This window comes from Strix uralensis, chromosome 2, assembly GCF_047716275.1.
Source record: "Strix uralensis isolate ZFMK-TIS-50842 chromosome 2, bStrUra1, whole genome shotgun sequence".
Lineage (NCBI taxonomy): Eukaryota > Metazoa > Chordata > Aves > Strigiformes > Strigidae > Strix > Strix uralensis.
In genome coordinates, this window is record NC_133973.1 from 7,257,203 (window position 1) to 7,281,769 (window position 24,567).

General features: G+C 38.5%; 1 protein-coding gene across 2 annotated transcripts in view; it reads right to left on the minus strand.

Annotated features, from left to right (window-relative positions):
* The window catches only part of MAN1A2 (mannosidase alpha class 1A member 2), a 145,734-nt gene that overhangs the window by 111,173 nt on the left and 9,994 nt on the right, over window positions 1–24,567 (minus strand). For both annotated transcript variants that reach the window (XM_074853972.1, XM_074853981.1), the window contains exon 2: window positions 6,316–6,571. In XM_074853972.1, coding sequence (XP_074710073.1) covers window positions 6,316–6,571 — 256 coding nt within the window. The remainder of the gene's footprint in view (window positions 1–6,315; window positions 6,572–24,567) is intronic.

Here is a 24,567-nt window from a genome sequence, read left to right on the forward strand (position 1 = left end):
TGACCAGCTTGGTAGTTCCTTGGGTCCTCCTTCCTGCCCTTCTTGAAGATGGGAATGACATATGTTTTCCTCCAGTCTTCGGGCACTTCTCTCAATCACCAAGATCATTCAAAGATTATCAAGAGGTCTCACAATGACATCAGTCAGCTCCCTCAGCACTCCCAGGTACATCCCATCATGCCCCCTAGGCTTATGTATGTCCAGCTTGCTTCAGTATTCCTTCACTTGATCGTCTTCCATTAAGGGTACATCTTTCTTGCTCCAGACGTTCTCAGTGGTCACCAGGGCCTGGGATTCTTATCAGTCCAGACTTAGACATAAAAAGAACCTCAGCTTCTTCCATGTCCTCTGTCACCAGGTCCATTGCCTCATTCAGCAGCGGGCCCACATATGCTTTAATCTTCCTTTTGTCACCTGTTTAATTACAGAAGCCCTCCATGTTGGCTTTGACATCCCTTGACAGATTTGCTTGCAGTAGGGCTTTGGCTTTCCTAATCCCATCTCTGCAAGCTCAGATAGTATTTCTGTATTCCTCCCCAGTTAACTGTCCTTGTTTCCACCTTCTTTACGCTTCCTTTCTGTGTTTGAGTTCTGAAAGAGCTCCTGGCATTTTTGCCTGACTTGCTGCTCACTGGGATGGACCGCTCTTGAGCTTGGTGGAAGTGATCCTTCAATATGAACCAGCTTTCTTGGGCTCCTCTTCCCTCCAGGACCTTATGCCAAGGGACTCTACCAAGCAGACCTTTGAAGAGGCCAAAGTCCACTCTCCTGAAGTTCAGGGTTGTGAGCTTGCTTTTTGCCCTTCTCCCTCCTTTCAGAATCCTAAACTCCACTACCTTGTAGTCCCTACTGCTGCCTTTGAACTTCATGTCCCCAACAAAACCTTCCTTCTTTGTGAGTATGAGGTTTAGCAGAGCTCGTTGGATACGCTATCATTTGGAGGAGTAAGCTGTAATCAACACCCTGCAGAAGACTCTTGAACCGCTTAAGCCCTGTTGTGTTGTGTCTCCAGCAGATACTGGGTTGGTTGAAGTCACCCATGAAGACCAGGGCCTGCAAACACGACGCTGCTTCAATCTGTCTGAAGAGTGCCTCATTCATTTGTTATTCCTGATCGGGTGGCCTATAGCAGACACACACTACAACATCACCCATACCAGTCTGCCCTTTAATCCTTACCCATAAACTCTCAGTTTATCATCCATCCCCAGGCAGAGCTCCAGGCGCTCCAGCTGCTCTCTCACATAAAAGGCAACTTCACCCCTTCGTTTTCCTGGCCCATTCTTCTTAAAGAGTCTGTAAGCCTCCACTGCAACACTCCAGTCATGCAAGTCATCCCATCACATCTCCATCCATCTCCACATCTTCCAACAAAATGCAACTGCACACATGAGATCTGACTCATCTTATTCCCCCGGCTGCACACATTATTGTACATGCACTTCAGAGAGGCACCCTGGCATGTTGACTTCCCAGAAATGGTTTTGGGTATTTCTCCATAATGGTGCCTTGTAGGCACTGCCTCACTTACATGCAAATGCTAGAGGTGACCCTGCTTAAGCCTTGTTTTCTTGATTTTGTGATCCCTGACACACCACTGCAGGCCTTTTGCTCATCCACCTTGTCAGTCACTCCCTCATAGGGCTGGTAGTTACTCTTCCCCCTCCCACTGTGCCTAGTTCAAAGCCCTCCCTTACAAGGTCAGCCATCCTGCTGGCAAAGATCCCTTCATGCTGCCACAGTGAGGTGGATCCCATCTCTCCCAGGCAGAGCCTGCAAACAGGGTCCTGTGGTTGTAGAACCCAAAACCCTGTTACCAACACCAGCTCTACAACCAACTGCTGATGTGCGTTGTCAGTGCCCTCCTCATACCCTTTACCCTTACTGGTAGGATCAAGGAAACCACTACCCAGGTCCCCGGGTCCCTGACAATCGCCCCCAGAGCTCTGTAGTCAGTACATATGCAAAACTGATATATATGTAATATAATACAAACTGACTTGTATGTAAATATTGTACATCCATAATTTCAACACTTCTCAAAGCAAACACCTATGGACTTGAACAATCCAAGAATTCAAAACAAATATTTCAATGTTTAGAACAAGGTATACATAGAATATCCTGCATGATATTAGTACCATTATTGGGTTAAATACACTATTTTAACAAGTATCCAAAATGAACTCTGGCAGTGAGACAATACTGTGAACTCTTAAGCTGAAATGGAAGAAAACCTGAACCCTGAGTAGGGTGAAAAGAGTTGTAAAATTTTCCTTATTTGACTGGGTAAAATTTAACTTCTCAAGGAAACAAAACTCATTAAAAAGAGCACTATGTAATGATTACACTTAAACTGCAAAAATTAATATTCTGAACACCATTTAAAGGACATAATAACAGAAATTAAGTGCCAAAAATTCCAAATGTTCATGCAATTTATATTTAATTTAACTTGGAAAGGAAGCCAATGACTTCCAAAAGATGAGTTTTGCTCTTAATTTCTTTGTGTTAACCACAATAAAAAGTCACATCTTTAAATCTTTTTGGAAAATTATACAAGTTACATTTACCCTCTTATAAAACCATTTTCTCACCTTTTACTTAGTATGAAAAAAAATCACTAAAATATTAATACAAATCTAAAGTGTGGCAGCAAGAATAATTTTCAGATGCCTTTATTCTTAAAATACCAGTTAATCAAAAACCATAGCATTTTTTTAAAAGCCAGACAGCAAGCTAATATACTTAATATACTTTGTAGCACTTAAGTGCTACACAGCATGTACATACAGCAAGCAGGTGGAAAACCTTTACTTGTCAAAGTTGTCACTGTGCATCTAAACTAATCAACCAACTCACAGGTGGTCCTTATTGAAATAACTGAATTAATAGCTTGTTAAAAGAATATAGACAATTTATATAATTCTGTGAATTAGTTACAATTGAGAATACAATGCAACACTAAATATAAATACCAAAAGATACACAAAAACAAAACCAAGAGATGTAGATTCTGCTCCTGGTTTATTCCATAACCTTAAGAAGCTCCCTCTCTGTGCTCAGTAAACATTCGATTATACAAAGCTTTCAAATGCTTTCAAAAGCTCAAGATCATTACACAAATTATTTTCACTTTTATATGCACTTTTTAAAAAAATGAAAATATGTATTTTTAAAATATTTAAGTACTGCAAAACCACCTTTTATAGAAAGATCTGTTAACAAAGACTTAACCAAGGTGTTCTTTGGAAAAAAAAAAGTAGTAATAAATTTTCTGCAAAAATGACAGAAACTAGATCCCCACTGGAAAATTTTCCAGTCTTTCTCCCAACTGTAAAGACCCATGTGCATGTTACATTTTGTCTCCAACAGTCAGCCCAATTCTACATAGCTTTTCACCATTTGATACTAGGCAAAATAGGCTGTATAGATTCATTCATTTTGTGAATTTAAAGCTGTTCTGTGAGAGTGAAATTCCTCAAATACACATCAGGACATTTCAAAGTAAACCAAGGCATGAGCCAAATGCCCTCTCAGTACCACCCGGAATTCTGAAGCCAGATACGCAGCTTCCAAAGAGCTAGGAGCTTCCCTGTGCTAATATTTTGGTCTCAATCCAGACAACCATAATATCTTGCCTGTCAGAAATGCTCTATATGCTAGGTGTTAACCTATGTTAGAGATATTGTCTCCTGGAACCTGTTCTTTTTTTTGCTAAGTCTGTATCTCATCTACAAAGACTATTTGTTTTAGTCTACACTGGTTACAAAAAACAGTGAGAGAAGACCTCAGTGATGATCATAGCATATTTCAAAATGAACTTTGCATCTCTAGAATTGCTGCAGCCTTCTGTGATACATCTGAAGCTGTCAAAAACAGGTTTCAGGCAAAATATTACTCCTCTGACACTGTTGATATGTTTTATCTCAGCCACATTACATTAATTGCAATGTAGCAGATGCCAAAATCCAGAAGTAGACCTGGAGGCCAAACAAAAATGACAATGTACCAACAATGGGTTCTTCAGCATTATCATTTGTCCACTCTCACTAGCAGACCTTCCACTCCTGTATTCTACACCTTCACACATCTAGCTGTAGAAGTGATAATCTGCTGCCTTGCTTCAAAGAATTTAAAAATTCTGGAGATCACCTGGTAGCTACAGTACTAACAAGACTGACTCAACAAAGGCAATTCACACGAAGACAAATTTCAGTCATACTAGTATGATCCTGGACTGTTCAAGCACAGTGGTCACACTACTGAAGACTGGTCAGTAGGAAGGTATGATTACCCTAATTGAAGTACTTACCCACCTAATACATAAAATCTTTAGTCTGGCTATGAGAAGCTACACTTCAGAAACCACAATAGAAGTTATGCAAAAAACCCCCAGCTTGTCAGTGTGACTCACACGTAGGCTGATCACCAAAAGAGTAAGCCTTTTACAGAACAAGATTTGTGGCAGCTAAGGATCACTAGAGCTACCACCTGGTGATCCCTACTCACAAGCTACCCTGGATTCCTTACTCACAAATTGTTACACCTTCAGGTTTAGATCAGCAAGTATTGTCCAAATTTTACTACTTATTCACGTCACCAAGAAAATTGCCGTTCCAGTGACAGCCTTCTCAACTCCTCTGAATCTACATTCTGACCAAACAATAGCAGAAATGCAAATACTAATCTTCAACCCTCCCTCCGATTCCAGGCTTGATCTATAGGGACTTCAGTTGATTATTTCTTCCAGTTAGTTCTTCACTGTTAGCTGTGCTCAAGTACTTTCCCATTACTTGGTCAAGTCAGTTTTATTCTACCCATTAAATCCATCAGTGTCAAAATCAAAGGTATTTAAATACAGTAATCTATAGTTAAACTTAAGTGTTGACAGCTACATGACCATACCATTCACTGTTCAGCTTCACCCTACACAAGACATTTTGAAAAGCAAGATTTTCTGTCTCACTGAAAATGTTTGAGAACAGAGTTTTGAAAAGCAATACAGCCTTCTGAAATCCACAATTCAGTTCTTGTCCTTTGGGAAATAGCCCTAACCAGCCAGGGTGAATGTGGACCAGTATCACACACACAACTTCTCGGTCAAAAGTGCTTCTGCAGTAGCCACTAATAGAACAGGCACACCTTCCAGGGAAGGATTTGCTATTAGAGAGATTCAAATATTGATACAGGTCCATGCTGTATCACTCATGTATCATAAGCAGTTATTCATTACTTGATAAGAGTGGATTTCATCTAGTCATCATTAATATTCAAAGTAAAATTCCAACTTGGGTGATCTACCTGCAGCATGGCACATACTCCAGCTGCAACTCCTCCCTATCAGGACAATAGGTGGATGACTGACTTATTTTTTGGTTTTCTGAGTGAACTCAGATTAAAATTTAAAAGATTTAGATGATGTAACTACTATGTGCTGTGGACCTGCATGTTCTTTAATTACAGAGCCTGTGCTTGTCTACCTCTGGCCTGAACCACTCATGCTTGCTATCCCGACTTTTAGGCATAAAACTAATCAGATTGCAGGAACGGAAAAGGTGGCTGCACAGTGTTTCTGCCACACTAGTTAGAAGCACAGACTCAGAAAAAGCCTGGCGATAATAATAGGAAATTGGCATTACCATGGCAAAAGAGGGCAATAAATCTCACGGCCAACCAGGAGTGGAAAGGATAAGACCAGAAACAGCAATTCCCATAGCATAAGCTGCCACAGAACCAAAAGCCTAAACCAACATCTTCATTTGAATGTTTCACAGATAAATAAGGGCATCTAGTTAAGCAAATCTAATTTTTAGACCCATTTTTTTTAAACTGACTTGTTTTAAGTAGTATGTGACAATTTGGTAATTTGCAAGTTTTAGCAGCAAGTCATTTTTTTCCCCTATCTTTTCAATCCACTTTTTAAACATCTAAAAATATTTTGTGACACACTAACATATCCTGTTCTTTGAATGGAACCTGACAAAGTCAAGCTCTGTTTTAAAGATGCACTTCTTGCTGTTCCACGTGTTAAGGACAAACTTGCTTTGAACCCATACCACTAAATTGAAGACCACCTTAAAATCATTTTTAAGTTGATACCCAGTGAACTATTAACACCTCAACACCAGGAAAACACATGCAATAATGCTGATGTTCATTAATACTTGTGCACTTTTAGCTTACTGTTTATTAAAAAGATTTGTAGTCCTGTTTCTCTTATTTTTAACATAAATCATAACAGTAACTAAATGCCATATAAATAACTGCTATCAGATACAAGAACGGGTAGGACCACATCATCATCATCTTTACCTCTTTAATTTTGTTCCTCTTCTCTCGGATATCCGGGTCTGCTGGTTCTCCACTGTTTATCCCTATAAGATTTGGTAAAGGAACAGGGGGCAGTGGCTTGCTGTCTTTCTTTTTCAACTCTTGCACTACTTTGTTCTTTTCTGTCTGAATCTCAGCTTGAATCTCATCACGTGATTTCTTCAATTTCTCCTTAGCCTCTTCCAGAGCCTTTTCATGATCTGCTCGGATCTTATTTCTCAGACGTTCCTCTTCTTCTCTAGAGACACAAATGCTAGTCAGGATCTCATTACTAAAAACACATTGCTTATAAACAAACTCAGCTTCAAAACAGAAGCCACATCACAAGTTGGTTTACTCTAAGTAATTCTAATGATTCAGATGAGTGTACTGAATTATGTTAGTGCACAATCCTACACTATTTTTGCCATTAACCCCGAAAGAAGAACAGCACCCGCATCAGCAACACTATTGTAGAAAATCAAATCATATACGGGTTTTCTAGATTGTATCTCAGCACCTCTGCTTGTCTACTCAAGAATTTATAGAGAGGAAAAGCCCTACATCCTGTACTTCAACTACAGGATGTGTGCAAAGGCACATCTAGCAATCATTCACTTAGAGAAATCAGAAAGGCTCTTCCTTGCCTTCTGCACAATAAATACATCATACACAACTTGCCAAGTTCTGCAGCAACCACTAAAAAAAAAAAAGAAATAGCAGCCACTCCTTTTACTAACTGTGAGGTGTGAGCTGCAAGAGCTGCAAATCCCACCACAGCATGTTTTGTCTTGAATTCAGAACTTGTTCCAATCAGTACAGTCCATGAACCTCACAAATTAAATGCAGAGTTAATTATAAAGCCATTTAGGAACATAAGAGCTTTTAGTAAAGCATGTTTTTGAAACTCACTGTCAACAAAACCAATATAATCTTAGTTCTAAGCACAATCTTCCATCATGACCTTTAATGATCAGTAAAAGTTTTGAGATTCACACACAAAATGAAGAGTGCTGGTTTAAACAAGAGGTTATTCTAACCACAGCCAAAAACGGCCAATTCCAGTCCTAAAATATTTCAAGGCATCAGAAAGGTACACATCAAACTCTCAACATAACACAACCTTTTCAAGCTTCTTTAAAACACAGAGTTGCTTAGTGACCAATATAAGCCAAAATAGGTGTAAGGATTTAAAACAAGCACTACTTACAAAAAAAATCCCACATTCTCTTCCTGTTTTCTCCCCCAGGCAAAAATACTTCTTCCTCAAAGAGCATTAAGGAGAAGACAGTGGATGGTGGAAAGGAAAGAAGGCAAACAGCAAACCATGTAAAAAACTTGGCCTAAGTTCTAGGAGGAACTTGACCCATATTACATGTTTTTTCCAGTATACTGGAAAAAACAATGAAAAGGAGTAGCCACCATTTGAAATGTGAGAATTAGAACAGAAGAGTTCAATTGGAAGGTACCTACAGCAATCACCTAATGGCAATTAAAAGCCAATACAAAGTTTACAAAAAAACCACAAGATTGACACCAAACACTGACAACAAAAATAATAAAGTGTCTACATATTTAAATTGGGATATTTTCCTACAAAGGTTATTAAAAATATTTGACAAAGTCTATGATAAACTGATAATGTTTCCAGAGATTCAAACAAATTTTCAGTAACTTGCTGTGGTGCTGTGTTGGAATATTTGGGGATATGGACAGATCTTACTAAGCTTTGCAAGTATAACAGAACTGTTTTTATTAATCTCACAGATCGTGTCTATTATAGAGCACTGCTTCACCTTTACAAAAAAAAAAGGTCAAAGAATGAAGCTAATAATGAATAACTTGCATAGAATTATGATACAATAGTACCAGAGCAATCCCACCAGACTGGTCAATTTTATTCAAGGTTTATGACTGCTACAGTCCTCTGCCTAAGGAGAACTGATTTTAAGCCAAAGTGCAATAAATCAAGGTTTTAGGTCCAGAAATTCACATTTCAACCCTCCAGTGCACAAGTCCTGACTGCTATTTCTAAACATCCAGCATATTTTTAAGTTAAATTTTATACACCTCTCGGCTCCAGTCTTCAGCTTGGGCTCAAAAGCTCAAATAAAGACTTTTTTTTTTTAGGCATGTGTTTAATTCTCAGTTTGACAAAGTCTGACATCACTTGATGTCATCCCGAAAATAACTTCCCAGTTTACAGGCCAATGTGCATATCATGCAGAAGAAAAATCATGGTACTCTTAACATAAATGTTCTCAGCAAAATGCGTTGTTACACAAAGAGTGTTTTATTAGCCCTTACATTTTTTTTTCTTAAGTGCTATTAAGTTTGCATTAAAAAAAAAAAAATATAGTAGCATTATTACTTTTCAATATTTCAGTACCAGAAATGTGCAGTGTTTTAACAGATGCACTGAGAGGCATTCAAACTGAAGTTCTTCAGCTGCTCTTCTCAATATGACCCTCGCCACATCCGTATTTCTTCCAAACAATAAAAAATGAAGGCCTGAGCTCCTCACTTTGACTATCAAATCCAAGCTCATGAACACTGTTGAATGGTAACAGTCCTTCTCTCCCTCAACTACAGAGCAAAGAAACAACTTTCAAAGTGGCAAAAGACTAGTCTAAACAGAGAAAATACAAGTAATACCATTTAGGATAACTTTTCCTTCTACTACGACCAATTTATGGGGGAAAATAACTTTCCTGTATTCCTGGAAAAGTTACTCACATTCTATTGTGGCAGCAATATGTTCAATTCAGTAACAAAAGCAGCTGAAAATTTCTATCAACTGAAAGATCTGAAACCACAGATCTGTAATCTGGAAAGTTTTTCCAAGGCTAGCAGAGGGCTCTGTGTAAGATGCAGCTAGAGAGAATGAGAATGAGGTCGCCAGAACGAGACATCATTCCCCGCAGTCATGTTCTCACCAAGAGACAGCACGCTGTACAGGAGCCAAAGAGGTGGCTTACAGAGAATGAGAAATAGGAAGCGTTCCTGAACATTTAAGCATCAAAATACTTCAGTGTGGAGATAATGTATTCTGGAGATGTGTTTCTCATTTTCAAAACTCAGTTTCTGGAGGCAAGTGACAGCCTTTACCTTCTGACTAGATCTACTAACATTTTGTTGATAGATATTGAAATTCTTTTTGCAAAAGATCAACCATCACTGAAAAACCTGAATGTATCCCAGACCTTAATAAAAAGATGTTCAAAGTACACCCACATTAATCTAATTTGAAGATGATGCTTTACAGTGACTGTGTTTTATTCATAAATAGGAATGGTTTTGGTAAAACTCATGGTTAACGTGCATGTCCCCAAATACAATCCCCTTGTGTGAAAAAGATTAATGATGTTTGAGTAGTTCTAGTGAGTCAGACTCACTAAAACGAGTCACTGGTGATATGCTTTGCGCACCTTCATGATTTTGCACCATCAAGATCAAGTGCCATGAAGATTTTGCTTTTACCTTTCCTTTAAGTTTTCAGTCCCAGGTGCTGCATACAACAGTAAAAATAAAAGCTCCATCACTCTACCAACTTCATCTATTTCTAGATTCAAACTGCATGAAAGAACCATAAATTGGAAAACAGGTTTTGAACTCATGTCTGTTTACACTACAGGAACCACTATATAAACATACAAAAGCTGTTGATTTCTACAGCACTATAATCCAATTAGAGTCATTAAGGAGGTTTGAATGACAGTCTACTTTCCTTCAGTCACTCAGCAGAATACTTAAGTGTTTGAAGAAAATACACAGAGACTCAGAGATGAAAAATTCTAGCGCTAACTGTATGATCAGCTCCAAATCTTCCAGGAAGTGACATTTTGAGACAAACATAAGAAAACAGTAAGATGAAGAGAAAGGTCAACAGGTATTTGAGGGAGTTTACAGGAGATAGTACAAGACCTTCTCCTGCAGACAGGTATCCTCTATGCAATTACCAATGACGGACAGCATGAGCTACAAGAACTGTCATAGTCTACATTCCAGTTGAAGACATATTTTACCAAATATATTCAAGTATATGACCCTCATGGAAGAAAAATCACACCCCTAAATACCAATACCACGTTTCTTTTGAGTTCTTAAGCAACAAGAACTAAGTAAAAATACAGAATAAAGTTAAGAGGATGAGAAGATTGGAAATGTGTGAGCAGCTGCCATACCCACCCCCCCAGGTCAAACACCAACAAGCTCCCCATCCAGCAGAAGAAAGAGTCAGCAACAGTTTAATGCACACAGATAGCACTACATTCAAATACTCAGAGTTAAAGAGACCTCAAAAAGGATCAATCTAAAAATATAAAAGATTGGAAAGGATCCCAGCACAAACACATATACCAAAATGTGTCAAACAGTTTCCCTTATCCAACTACCCACCCCACCCCACTTCTAGGCAACATAAGCAAACTTTTAAGATAGAAGAGCATTTTCAATAAATCTTCAAAAACCGTACCTAACAAAAAGCTGCTGTTTCCTTTTAGTCTCCCCAAAAACTTATTCTGAAGTCTCAAGACAGAGGTTCAAGTGCCATGAAGCTACAGCAGTAGCTACTTTAAAACAAGCAATATTATTAAAAGGATCTGTGATCAGACTATTTTTGCCAGCAAGAACCATAAATAGACCTAATAATTAGAATCTGAAACTAGAAACAGGTGCAAGTTTTTTTTAAAACAATCACTGTAATTAACTATTGCAGCTGCTTATGCAGGAACACTGCACCCTCTCAAAGCATCCACGAGCTGTCTAAATGTCATTCAGAAAAGACCACAAATTATAACGCTTGATAACCAAATCACTAACTGAAACTTAATGTGCTTTAATTACGCACGAAGTAGCGAGCCTTCCAAACTTAACAGCTACTAAAGCTTCACTTGCTAACGTAAGTCTGTGACACAACAGGCTCTTTAGAAACTGAATTGCAAAAAACCAAAAATGCTTTCAAATTTCTTCCTAAGATTCAAGATCAAAAAAGGAAACAAAAATTAGAATGGAGTCTAGAAAAGAAAACTGGCCACCAGCAACTGTTCTCTCACACTAAAAAGCAGAGCACTGGATCACTACAGCAAAAGGACAACTAGTTTATTATCATTTCGATTTTCAGCAGATGGGTAGACAAGAAGTGTTAAAACACATACATATTTGTGAAAGTCTGTCATTCAGAAACAAACCCCTGCATGGAAATTCTGAACTTTTACCCTTTTGTCAAGTTTAATCTTCAACCAGAAGCTACTTTCAGAGACAGAGTGAAACAAAAAGATACACACTAACTTTAAAAAAAAAAAAAAATCCTTGAGAGTCAGTGACTAAAAAACATTTTGCATGTTAACTACAAAAGTTGCTTTTCCCCCCAATCTTGCAGTATACATGACTTTGTAACAGCCACACATATTACAACCCCATCATGTTCTCCAAGTACATGAAGGATATACATTCATGACACACAAGGACACTGGAGATAGATGCATTGCCCCTCATTGACCAGAAAATTAACCCAAATTGGAGATTCCTTGAGTAGTTTCTTTCAGACAAAGGTGACAGTAGAATTTATTTCTGGCAAGTGGTTAGATTTGCATACAACATGAGTACTGCTCCTCAAACACAAGCAACATGAGACAGAGTCCTTATTCAAGTCCTCTTATGCATCCAGTTTCAGAAGTTTTTCCTCTTGCTGTCACACTTCCCCTTGAGCTTTTTTATGTTCCTATTTCCTGCCTGCCTTTACTATTATTTGTACCATCTTAGGCTCCACTAGCTTACTTCCTTGGTCTTCTGCAAAGGCATGGCCAACACTGAACACGAGTTCTCCTTGCTTTCATCATTCCATTTCTTTGAACCATCCTAGGGAGAGGAGAGACTCACTGACACAGGCACTATCTTTTCTACTGTCACCTTTGTCTGAAAGAAACTACTCAAGGAATCTCCAATTTGGGTTAATTTTCTGGTCAATGAGGGGCAATGCATCTATCTCTCCAGTGTCCTTGTGTGTCATGAATGTATATCCTTCATTTTAAGCCTAAATACCCCCCTCTTAAATTCCATGTAAACCTCCTCCAAACAAAACTCCCTTCCACTTTTGTGCAATAAATGATGTCCCTAACTGATCTCTTTTGCAGCCAAATCTTAGAGCAAGAATCCAGGCCTTCAGCCACCTTCACCACTGTTCTCAAAAACTCTCATCTCTATGATGGATGCTCACAGATCCCATTTCAGATCTGCTCTCTTGTCTAAACCAAAACCTCAGTCTCTGACATTTCTGTGTAGATAGATGGGTGTCACCTTCAAGCCAAATGAACTGTAACTTAATCTTCCTCCCACATCTTTTGTTCAGGAGTGGAAACTTCTCTATTGTCCACATTGCCAGTGTCTGGGCATTCTTCCCATTTGCTTGAACTTGACTACACCTAAATTTTTCTGCTTAGTTTCCATGTATTTTAAACAGTCTTTCTTAACCCATGCAGTTAGAAGCCTTCAGAGTTTGGTCTTGTTCTGTTCATCCAGCAATTCTGTTAGGAAGACAGTCCACTTAACTACCTGCATCCTTACATTGCCTTTGTCTTTTTTTTTTCCTGCAAAAACTGTAATTCATTACACATATTTTTCTAGGCACAACAGAAAGAAAACATGGTCACTTCTAGATGTACAATATGTTAAATTCACAGATTTCCATGCTGATCATTAAAGGCCACTGCTGCTTGCTACTCCTGTATCTGTCTCCACCCAACTGTCTTCCTTTGTCTTGTAATTAAGGCAGGGCCTTTGGAAGCAGCTCTGGAACGAGGAAAAGCAAAACCCTTGTGGAATACATTTCGAGAGAATTTCAAAAGCACAGATTGAATGGGCACACAGAATTTGCAGAAGGGAGTGGAGAGTTGAAGCACATCGCTTATGTGTGAAGAGCAAGCCCTCTGCAAAACTTAAAGCCAAAAAATTCCTTAGTATTGCTAGGTATCTTTCATAAGATTTTGGAACACAGCCAGAATCTTCACAAATCGTCAGAAGGTAATACACCCAATTAATACTTTATTAATATCAAATACTTTATTAATAAAGTGCATTGACACATAAGACATCTGAATGAGTTTCATCAGACATCAGGACAAGATTAAATGGCTGGGGACACAGCAGAACAGGACATGAGCTTCAAGTGTTATAGAGCTGCATCTTCAGGGATGTTAAATTAGAGCCCCCAAGCTATAAGCAGCATGTTTTCTGCACACAAACTCACATTGATAGTAAAATGCACAAAACATACCTTCCAGTTAAGAACGAAACAGTGCACACTCCACTATCAAATATAGAACATGTGTAACTTTTGAAGGAAAAAAGACAACATGCAGGCAAGGGGTCATCCTTCAGGAATTAGTTGCTTCCTATGTTATGAATGTTAACAGAATTCAGAAAAATTACCTTGAGATTCTGTCAAGTGCTGCGACCATTAGCAAAGGCATTTGTTCCTCACCTCTGTCTACAGCAGCCATGTAATCGCAAGCATCAATTCAAAAGGGAGGAGGGTGCCAAGCTCAAGTCAATGGCTTTCTTGGGACCTGAAAGCACTGTCATAGCTGGAACAGTCAGCTTAAGTTTTACTAGTGAAGAAAGGTAGGTGTTTTCTACAAAGACTCCAAGAGTTGCATTCATATTAGCAGCCAGGAATTCATCAATGCTAAGAAGGGTCACTAGAGACTGCGTAAGCATTTTAAGCTTACATGAAATGTCTTCGTTTTGTAGTTATAGTATCAGCTGAAACAGATTTTCAGAAGAATCAGATCAACTATTTCAGGAAGAAATATGATACTTTTTAAGACTACAACAGTAATGAATGCAACTTTCACTAGTGAGGAACAAAAAAAATATAAAATACTCAATGCTTTACACAAGTTTTCAACTACATATAAGCAAACTCATTCAGTTTTTAGTCTCTCAATGACATTTAGGTTCAAAACCACTTTGTTAGGAAAAGCAATAGATGCATAAAGTTCAACAATGCAGAGTTTTCAATCACTACAGCTCTATCAAACACATCTCACATCCTTTCTGCTTAATACGATGTAAAAGAGAATACAATTACATTTGTCTCAAGGCAGTAACATATAATCAAAAGTAGGCATTATTTCAGAATTTTTGCTGATTAAAGAAACTTCATTTAACAGCTGCAGCTAATTACTGCACAGAATATTAAGCTTCTGCAGAACAAGGTCTTAAATCTGATTGTCAAAGCACTTACAATGCTAATACAGAGGGAAAAAAATATTTTTTAGGAATTAATCTTACTTCTAAAAAAGACACTGAAAAGCCTTAATAAAAAAAGTCTTACTAAAAGATTATGACATTTACGATCTCTTCATGTTTTATTAACAAACCTGAATGAGAAGAATGTTGCTACCTGCCCTGTGTAAAAGAATTTCAAATAGCTTCCTGTCTCATAGCACCATACTGACTGGAGCATCAGATCTTCCTATTCAATTAGTACCCCAATGAGACAGATTTTTAATTTTTTTTAAAGGAATAAAGATGGAAGAACTGTACAAGAAGCAGGAGTAAAAAATACATATAGACTACAGGAATAAGAAACAGAAAAAGAAATCAGTATTGACCAAGAACTGAGTAGGATAAAAAAGTTAGAAATGGGCAAGATAATAACAATGAACATCTGGAGAGTTTATTTTGATGCAGGATTCAAACAGCACCAAAACCTAGTAGGATAATTTTAATTCAAAACTGCAGAAGCCTACTACAATTAATGATGTCAAACCACAGAATTTTCTACTATAAACCACTCTAGGTTGCTGGAAACACTGCTGTTGTACAAGTTTAGATAGGTATATAGCAATGTATTTACACTCAACTCACCACAATCAAGTCTAAGACAGTATGAACAAGCATCTTGCATACTATATTATTTATTGATATAAAAGACAGTTTGATAAAAGCAGAATAATACATAGCTGGTCCTGTGATACTGAAAAAGCAATAAACTGGGTTCTTATGCAAGAGCAATGCATCATCTCTGCTTCCTATTAAAGGAGGCATCTTTACAAATGAGCACATTTACATATTGGACAAAGCAGTCCCACTGATGTTGATCACACGGATCAGATACTAAGGCACAAGCAGAAATAAAAGGAACCAGAACGCTCCCATTACACAGCATCAAGCTCTTAAATATTATGTCCAGTCTACTACTACAAGAGGGGACATCACTTAAAAAGAATTTGCAAAAAAAAAAAACCACCCAAAACACCACCAAAAAACCCCCACACTAAACATGAGTCCAGGAAGAACAATAGTAGAAAGAATGTATTCCTGGTCTACTCTTGTTTTGAAAAAAGACCAAGCAAACCATAAAATAGACCAAGAAAACTTTTGAGGCAACACAGTTAACAAGCAAATGCCTCTATTAACCCACTTTTATATAATTAACTTGATTTTATTTTGTTAAGAACAGGGCTTGAAAGTTTTACTTAGTTTCAAATAACAATCAGAAAAAACACCAACTGTGAGCAGTAATATTTGGCTGACTTCTGAAAATGTCAAGTAAGTAACCTTAAGAACAGAGCTTGGGACACCAAAAAAGAAAAATAGGGTGCCAAAAGACATTTGCTGTCTAGAACCGTGCTTCGGGGTAGGGGGCTGTTTTTCGAGGAAACTAAGAAGCAGCAATCACTAAAAACTATTAGAATCATTTTAACATCCTAGTGATTCAAAATGGTAGGGCTGAAGCGTTACATCCATAAGGGACTCCACCATTTGAGCTAACAGAAGATGACAGCCTCCTGCTATCAGTTACTATGTAGGTCAAGAACAGAGGAAGAGAAAAATACCTTGACAGGGTTTCACACATATCAGCTTGCAGCAGGAAAAAAAGGGTACTCCAGTTACAGTTTCACATTATATTTAAGGTGATTAATACCTAGCTACTGCCAAGTGAAAGGTCCCACTCAACCTTGCACCAGCTCTGGCACTTGTCAGTGGCTGGTGAACTGACTGAGGGTCTTCGTAGTCTACTAAGACCCCAGGGAGTCTATCTGGGGGCTTGGTAGTTCTCTCCTAGGCATTTGTTTGTTCTGAGGTTTTTTGCATGCAGTTAGCTCCCTGAATTAGCTGACGGTGGCGTCAGTTGACAGCCAAAGCTAACATCGGTAAAGAAGCAGGAGCAATCTTTCCTTCACAGATGAATCCACACAGCCTTCCCTTAACAGAGCCCGCCAGAGACAAACGCATAAATTGCAGGTTTAAGGTATAACAAGAAATGAAACTAACTGTAGAGCTCTGAGGTAAACAGTCAAAGCCAACAGTAATAAGACAAGGATCTGCTGGAAACTATTGGATAAAATCACGGTGAGATAAATGAACTGCCTGGACAACCCACACACTTAAGAGCAGAGATCACTAATGCAAGCACAAGCCGTGGCAGGTCAAGCTTTGGGAAGTTCTTCTGACAAACTCAGAGGAGATGACATTGCCTTCACTGTATGCCCAAGGTAGAGAAGTGTGGATTTGTAAGAGAATATCCCTGGATGAGTAATTGCTGCTCACCATCAGCATGGGACCCTCTCCTGATTACCAGCCAGATAGTGCACAGGAACACAACTTCACTGGTGTTAATCCAGTGAGTCACTGATGGTTCTGCAGAAAGAAGTCACTACCATGTGAAGGATGCTTGTATGTCCACACATACTGTTGTCTTATTAGGTTAAAGAGATTGGTTGTGTATGACTGCAGCATTAATAATATAATCAACAATAACAGTTGCAATATTAGTTTATGTAATAAAGGATATTGTAACTCTATATTCCTTGTGTTGGTCACCATCTCTGTGCAAATGATTCTTTACGTTTCAGAGCCTTAGTTGCCCTCCAAAAGCAAGCTCCCTTACTCCTTATGCCTGTACTCAGGAGACTGGGCAACAAGCCAGTCAGTCAGTGGTGAGCTGAACCAGCTGAGAAATCACTGATCATTTCAGGCCAAATCAGGTCTCCTAACTGGCTGACTGCCCAAGCACTGCTGTTGGGGCAAGGATATGGACAAGATTAAATGGCTGGGGACACAGCAGAACGGGACATGAGCTTCAAGTGTTACAGAGCTGCATCTTCAGGGATGTTAAATTAGAGCCCAAGCTATAAGGAGCATGTTTTCTGCACACAAACTCACACAGCCATTAACCACAGTCATTCCTTCCCCTACCATCACCTCTATTCCCTTACCCAGCCATAGGGTTTCCTCTCCTCTAGTTTATCCCAATGATACTGCTTCCTCCATCAGATAAGAGTCACTCCCTACCATCCTAAATTTTATTTAGGCCTTACCAAGCACCAACTTGCTTCAAATGTCTCCTCTCCCCAAGGCCACTCTGATTAGTCTTCAATATCTCACTCAGCCAATGCCTACCTCTTCTTATGCCTCAGACAACACTGATCTTTTTCTACTTAGGAAAAAAGGGGAAGAAAGTGAAAGGCACTATTTCACAGTCATCCCACCCCTTTTATTTTGCTCCATGTATAGTTCCCATCTCCAGCTCCCAAAGAAATTAATCGCTGCTCCTCCCCACCACCAAGGCCCTCTGCTAGTCCTGGCTCAATATCCCCCTCCAGGTTCCTGTTCCTAATCAGATACTTTTCGCCCTCTTCCCACCCCCTATACTGGAAAAATGAGAATTATATTAACTGAAGCAATGTCCTCTTTCTGATGTCTGTGTTCAAAAGTAAGTATGGTAGCTCCCTCCATTTACATCACAGGTCTTCTTGGCAGTCTGATCTTCAGCAGTAAACCCCAAGACTCTCACCAACTGAAGAAAAGCTGCTGGTGAAAGTTAGCCATTTAAAACAACAGCCATGATATTAGCATGGTCTTAGTGTAAAAGTCCTCAGTTGTTCAAATATAAAATAAGTTGACAGCAGAAATACACATAAAGAGAGAAAGGCTATTGCAAAGTGAAAGTAGCAAATAGAGTATAATACAGACTCGGAGATGGCAAACTTTCAGGTAACCAGATGGTACTAGACTTATCTGCACGGGAAACCCTCTGGCAGGTCCTACAGAGCTCTAAGGAAGTGCCTACCCTCGCACAGATGTTCTGACAACACAAGCTACCACATTTCCATAATGCTATTTTACTCACCCAGCCAGAGTTGCTTTGCACATCCCAGAAGCAACAGTGCTTTAAATATACTATTGGAAGTTCATGCATGCTGACTGCTCAGCTTTATCTTCTTCCTCCACCTCTAACTGTTACCATATAGCTATATGGTAAATTGATACCTGTATATCAATGCATTTCAAATAAGAATAGTAGTCAACATGCACGGCGCTGTATGCCATGCACTAAAATGTTGTATGGCAAAGAGCTTGACGAGGAGGAGGAGGGGGAAAACACTGGGGTCTACCATATGACTGATACAGGCTCTTCATTACAGGGGAACAATACTACTACGGGTGTGCAGCTTAATCCAAATACAGGTCTAGAGCAATTTCTCTTGACTTGCTCCTCTTGCCACCAAGCAACAGTTATGCACAACCCACCTGGCTAATACAGTGCTAGTCAGTTAGCCTTGCTGGGGCACGGGAGCAGCATCTGACTTGCCAGAAAGACACAGATCAGCTCCTTGCACCACAGGATTGGCAGGATCACACCAGTCACCAGCACTCCCTTCCCTCTCTATGGCAGCAGTTAAAAATGTAGTCCTGCTTCACAGAAAGTGGAAGAGTTATGGGGCAACAACAGGAAAAAAATAAATTGATTTGAACTCTGTCTAAGAATATCAATAGTTTTCAGAAGGTATTTCGTAACATGTCATGAGAAAAAACCCAGACAGGACAGGAGCCGCAGGCAATGTTCTGTTGTTAAACACAGTCCGTCCTTACTTCAGGGGAAAAAACCCAGCACTTACACTGTGATTCAAAATTATTTCATGTAAGAGGGCACAGACTGCAGTGTGGATGTACTTTTAACAGTAATATTGGATTAATTAAAATAGAAATACTCTATAAAAGTAGTTCTCCCATACAACTCCGCTGGGACTGGTTAGAATGAAAGAACAGCAAAGCTTTATACCTCTCTACTTGGCAACTCAGCCAAAACAGTAACTAAAGATAGAGCAACAAAATACCTGGAAATCATGACATATAGTCTAATCTGCGCTGTTCTGCAGAGCAAAACTGTATCTCATTACTCCCAAAGTTCTTTAATCTTGTCAATAAAGCAGAGGATGAAAGACAACTGTGTGACAAATTATTTAGCCTTCAAGGTGCTTTTAATAAGTTTCCACATTAAAATAATCCACCCTGCTAATAAACTACACAATTTTGGTTCAAGAGACAGGTAATTAGGCATTGGGGTTTTTTTCTTTTTAAAAAAGGCCAGAAAAGCAACACTGGATCAGTAACTACCCACCCCAAAAAATGTAACAATGCAAGGCTCACACTACTCAGTGCATTTATGAATATGGAAAGCAGCTTTTTGCATGTCAGAAGAGTATAGTCCTCATCACAGAAAGGTTGAGGTGGGAAGGGACTTCTGGAGGTCATCTGGTCTAACTCCCCTGCTCAAGCAGGGCCACCTAGAGCTGGTTCCCCAGGACCATGTCCAGACAGTTTCTGAGTATCTTCAAGGATGTAGGTATCATTACCATAAATTGTGCAGTGGAATTTCCTCATATATGAACAAACTGCAGAGAATATGAGTGATAAGCTTCACCCTGAAAAAAGACACCTTCCCAATTGCAATGTCTTCCCAACTGAGTAAATAACCAGGTTAGTAAAGTCCAGCATGTAGTCTAAGGAATGACTGACCCATAAACAAGGTAAGACTGTTAGCATCACGATGACAAATGCAACAGGATGCAAAAAAAAGTATGAAAGAAGAAATTGTGGTGTAGAAATTACTCTTACACATTACAATTAAGTCAGCTAAAGATGACTTGGCATTCTTTGGGAACTGCTAAGCAGATCTTTGTTCTGCAATAAAAATATTGTCAGGATACATGAAGTGAAACGAAATACAGTAAAAGAGCAATCTTTCAGTAGTATATACATATAGAACTCTAGTATAGTAGTAAATCCAGTATATACATCTAGAACTATCATGGATGTTTTTCATAAACCTATGATAAAGTTAACAGATTCAACGATAGCAATGAAATGTCGATTAACAGCTATCAGTGCTATTTCCAGTATCAGTGAAATACTTTAATATTAAAATGTTTTACAGATCACACATACGGGCTTTACATGTATGTAACAACAGAGTTGGCCACAAACTACTCTTGACATGACCAAGACAGAAAATACACAGAAATACTGTAGCCCAGAACATGAATCTAAAACAATGGAAGAGAAGGGGATATAAAGTGTCTCAGCAATCTAATCTTTGAATTGTCTTCATCAATAGAATCTTAGATATTTCAGATAGCTTTAAAAACAGTACACACTGTTATTTTCCTGTTCATTTACTTAATACAATCATATACATATACATCCAGCATGTAAAGTCAAAATGTCTTCCTTCTCCACCACCACTATAGTCAACTTTCTAAACTCCCAGCAACAAGATGCAGCTCATGTACAGTTGTAGTCATATGTTTGATTCCTCCAAGATTAAATTAAAATCTTTTTCATTAGCTCCAATGATTATGGCAACTTCCTTACCTCTCATGAAAAAGAGGTCATTTCCCTAACAAATATATTATAACAGTACATCATTAAGAAAGAGATGACTCAAACAGGATAACATTGTTGATTTGACTAATGGCAACTCTGGAACTAGAAAACAACTCACAATTCTTTCCTCCAGTGGCTGTAGGCAATAAAACCATGCTTATTTTGAGAAGTTCAGACCCAACAGTTTCAAACATACTCATCCAGAGTAAACAAGCATGCAGTCCCAAGATCACCAAATCAGGAGATTCAACCCTTCACAACCCAAAGTTCAGTGTAAGCTTGGGCTCAGCTCCACCAAACACAAACTGTGACGTTATGAGAGGATACTCTCAGAGCTGTAAGCCACAAAAGGTAAGCAAAAGGGTGAAATTGCTGAGACACTAACTTAAGAGAAAAATATTGACTCAAAAAGGCTTAAAATCTGAGAAAAAGTGGAGTTGGAATATGCTGACTCAGCAAGATCAAGAATCAACCCACTCCAAGAATCAAAAGAGGTTGATATTTTCCTACCTTACACCTTCCAGGCCAGCAGGGACTCATCGAGCCAGTAAGCACATTAATCCTCAGTAAATAGCCTAAGGGCTAGGCTCTCTGCGCGAGCCAGCAAATAATTGCTGTGTATCTCCTGCCTGAAGAACCTCTGTGTATGCTAGAAGATGCCAAACGCATACCCACAGCAATTTTAGAGAAAGACCCTATTTCTGAAGATTAATGCTGTGGCAGAAGGTCATAACCTTGCAGTCACTGTCATGCATGGAAGTTTGTATTAGTTAGAAGTTCTTTTGAACCTTAAAGTAAAGATGCTGCAAAATCAAGCACTCAGACTAGGAAATGGAAGCTTAATTCCCTCCCCTATAAATATTATATCACTTTCACTCATCATCATTTTGAATTCTAGAAAGAAGTGATGGGAGACAAAAAAAAGAACACAAAACATGGTATTTAAGATGGCTGTCAAAGCCTAATGTAGCTTCCCTTCTTGAGGATTTCTTACATTTTATGGAGGCTTTTATTTACTCTGGCTTCTCAGAGGTTAAAGTTCCGTCATTCTTAATGGGTTAAAAGAAGATGAGGCAATATATTAGCCACTCTTCACCACAAGGTGTTTTAGGACCACGCCTAGCCTTTGTGGGAGAAAGGTTGGGGCAAAGGCTATCTGTCACCTGAAAAACAGCATGGCATGAAGTAACCTAAGAAAAACTTCTGGTTTACACTTCCACCCAAGTCCTCCTATCTCTCCCTTCTCTCCCAGCTTTCCCATCTCCACATAGAGAAGCTGGTGACACTGTTTGAGATGTCTGAGACTACACCACCATTGAAGAGCACTTGCCACCTTCACAGCCCCATTATTTCAACTGTTGAGCACTGAACTGAGAAGAGTGGGGTCAAATTGCTAAAAATAAGTGACCAATTCCACAAAAAGGAGAGGTAGAGCAGAAACTGAAAATATAAAACCAAAAATCGTCTGCCACAAATGTTTTTGAACAGTTTAATGTAAATATAAGGCTTTCTAAATCTCAAAAGACATTCTATTTTAAGCATTATTGAACCCACACGAAAGCTGGTGAGGCAAGGTTATGGCTGATGCAGTTTAAGGCAATTTTTCAAGGCAGCCTGGAAGAACTCTACTTACTGTCTGCAAAGGTTGCAGAATTTTTTTCTTGTAACAGAAGTCAGATAGAAAAACAAATTTGTTAAGTATCAAATTTAAGGAATATTTTCATTTTTTATGCTTCCATATATTTTCTAGTTACTGCAACACTTAACACTATTACAAAGTTTGCTTTTTTCTGAAAATTCCATAGCATGAACCCATGAAGGTTCAAAACAAACTTGCTAGGGAACCAAGCAAGTAATTACGACTTACTCAAAAATTACACATACCATTTGGATTTTGGGCTGGTTGTTGGTTTGTTTACTTCTTACTGTATGAAAGGAAGTTCTATAGATATTTCCTTGGGTTTTTTTCCTTTTGAGTTTAAAAGGAACTTTAAATTTTCCTGGCAGCACCACCAACAAATTCTAGAGTACAAAAAATTTTGAATAAAACTGCATACCTTAATGAATTAAATCACAATCTTGTGCTGGGGATTGATCAGGTAATTTGTATCTGAACATCCCAGACCACATAAAGGTGGCATTTTCTTTGCAGTGCCTTAAGATTCTCCTGCAAGTGTTTCTGCAGGTTACATTACCACTTGAAACGTCACATATTTCATTGAGCATAATGATTCAGGCATCTTGCCAAATTGACACGAATATGTCAAGCATCATTTTTCTTTGTAATAGCAGTAGAGTGGATGATCTAGTCCCACTGTAGTGTGACAGCCAGATGCTATTCTGAGAAAAGAATGTTTAAAGAGGGGAGAGGGGGTGTCAAGCAAACGACTATGCATAACTGCAATAGCATATCCATCTGAATAAAATTAGTGCTCAAGTGATTTATAGAAACCAAAATAAACATATCAAAAGACTACAGATGTATAAAAACCAGAGCAAACCAAGAACCTGGGGTTCACATGTAGTGTGAACACAACCTCAAAAATTCTGTTGTTTCACAAACACGCACAAGAACAAAGTCACCATTAGACATTTGACTCTGAGTCAATAAACTGTTCCCATCACCTACTCTGGTCAGTAAGCAGCTATCAAATGCTGCAATGCCAACACAGGACTGGGCAAAAGCCAGCCAGAAAGATTCCAGGTTCTCCTCTCATCATTTTTTTTTTTTTTTTTGGTTTTGTTGCTTTTCACATCAAGTAATACCAAGCATGATGGGGTGATGGGTGAGGGTTTTTTTGTTTGTTTTGGGTAAGGTTTTTTAGTGTTGTTTTTATAAAAGAGCTTCCTTTGGTTACCAATACAACTTTGAACGATTCCCAGTTGTTCTGTTCATCAACATCACTACAAGAAAAAAAGCTGAACCAAGTTCATAACAGAAGTTATTTATAAAAACTTCCAGTAGAATATGTCATCTCATTAACCACTGGTTTTAAAGTTTCATGTGCAAGTACTGAAATGACAGCAGTGACAACCGATTATCCACTTCACTGAGCAGTTTACAGAGATCACATATACAGATCCATTGGTATCCTTCCATAGGAATCAGTCCCTTAATATGAGGAAATTCCCAGACAAGATATAAGACTAAAAAAAAAAATTCTCAGTTATTGCAGTGGAGTTAAGTTCCCTTCCATCACCTGGGATATGAATTAGTAATTCATTTCACACAGAAAGAGGCGTAACATTCATTCTCTATGAACTTTTCACTGCACTGATCTGGACCAACTTAACAAGTACAACAGTTGGTAGATCCAACTTGACTGTTTATAAGTACCTAAACCAGTATTTTTAACAGTTCAGAGTAACCACCAGTTAAAATAATGTGCAAGATACAGTGATAAAACTTAAGTTAAAAATTTGTTTAATTCATAGCACTATTTCTCATTTGTTTTGATTTTTCCTATTTACTGGAAATAATACTTTTCACAGACCCATTAAATATTTTAATTGCTGTGGATTCCACTGTCTCTAGAAGGTGGAATTATTCACAAAAGTAGAAATTTGAATTCCTTGAAT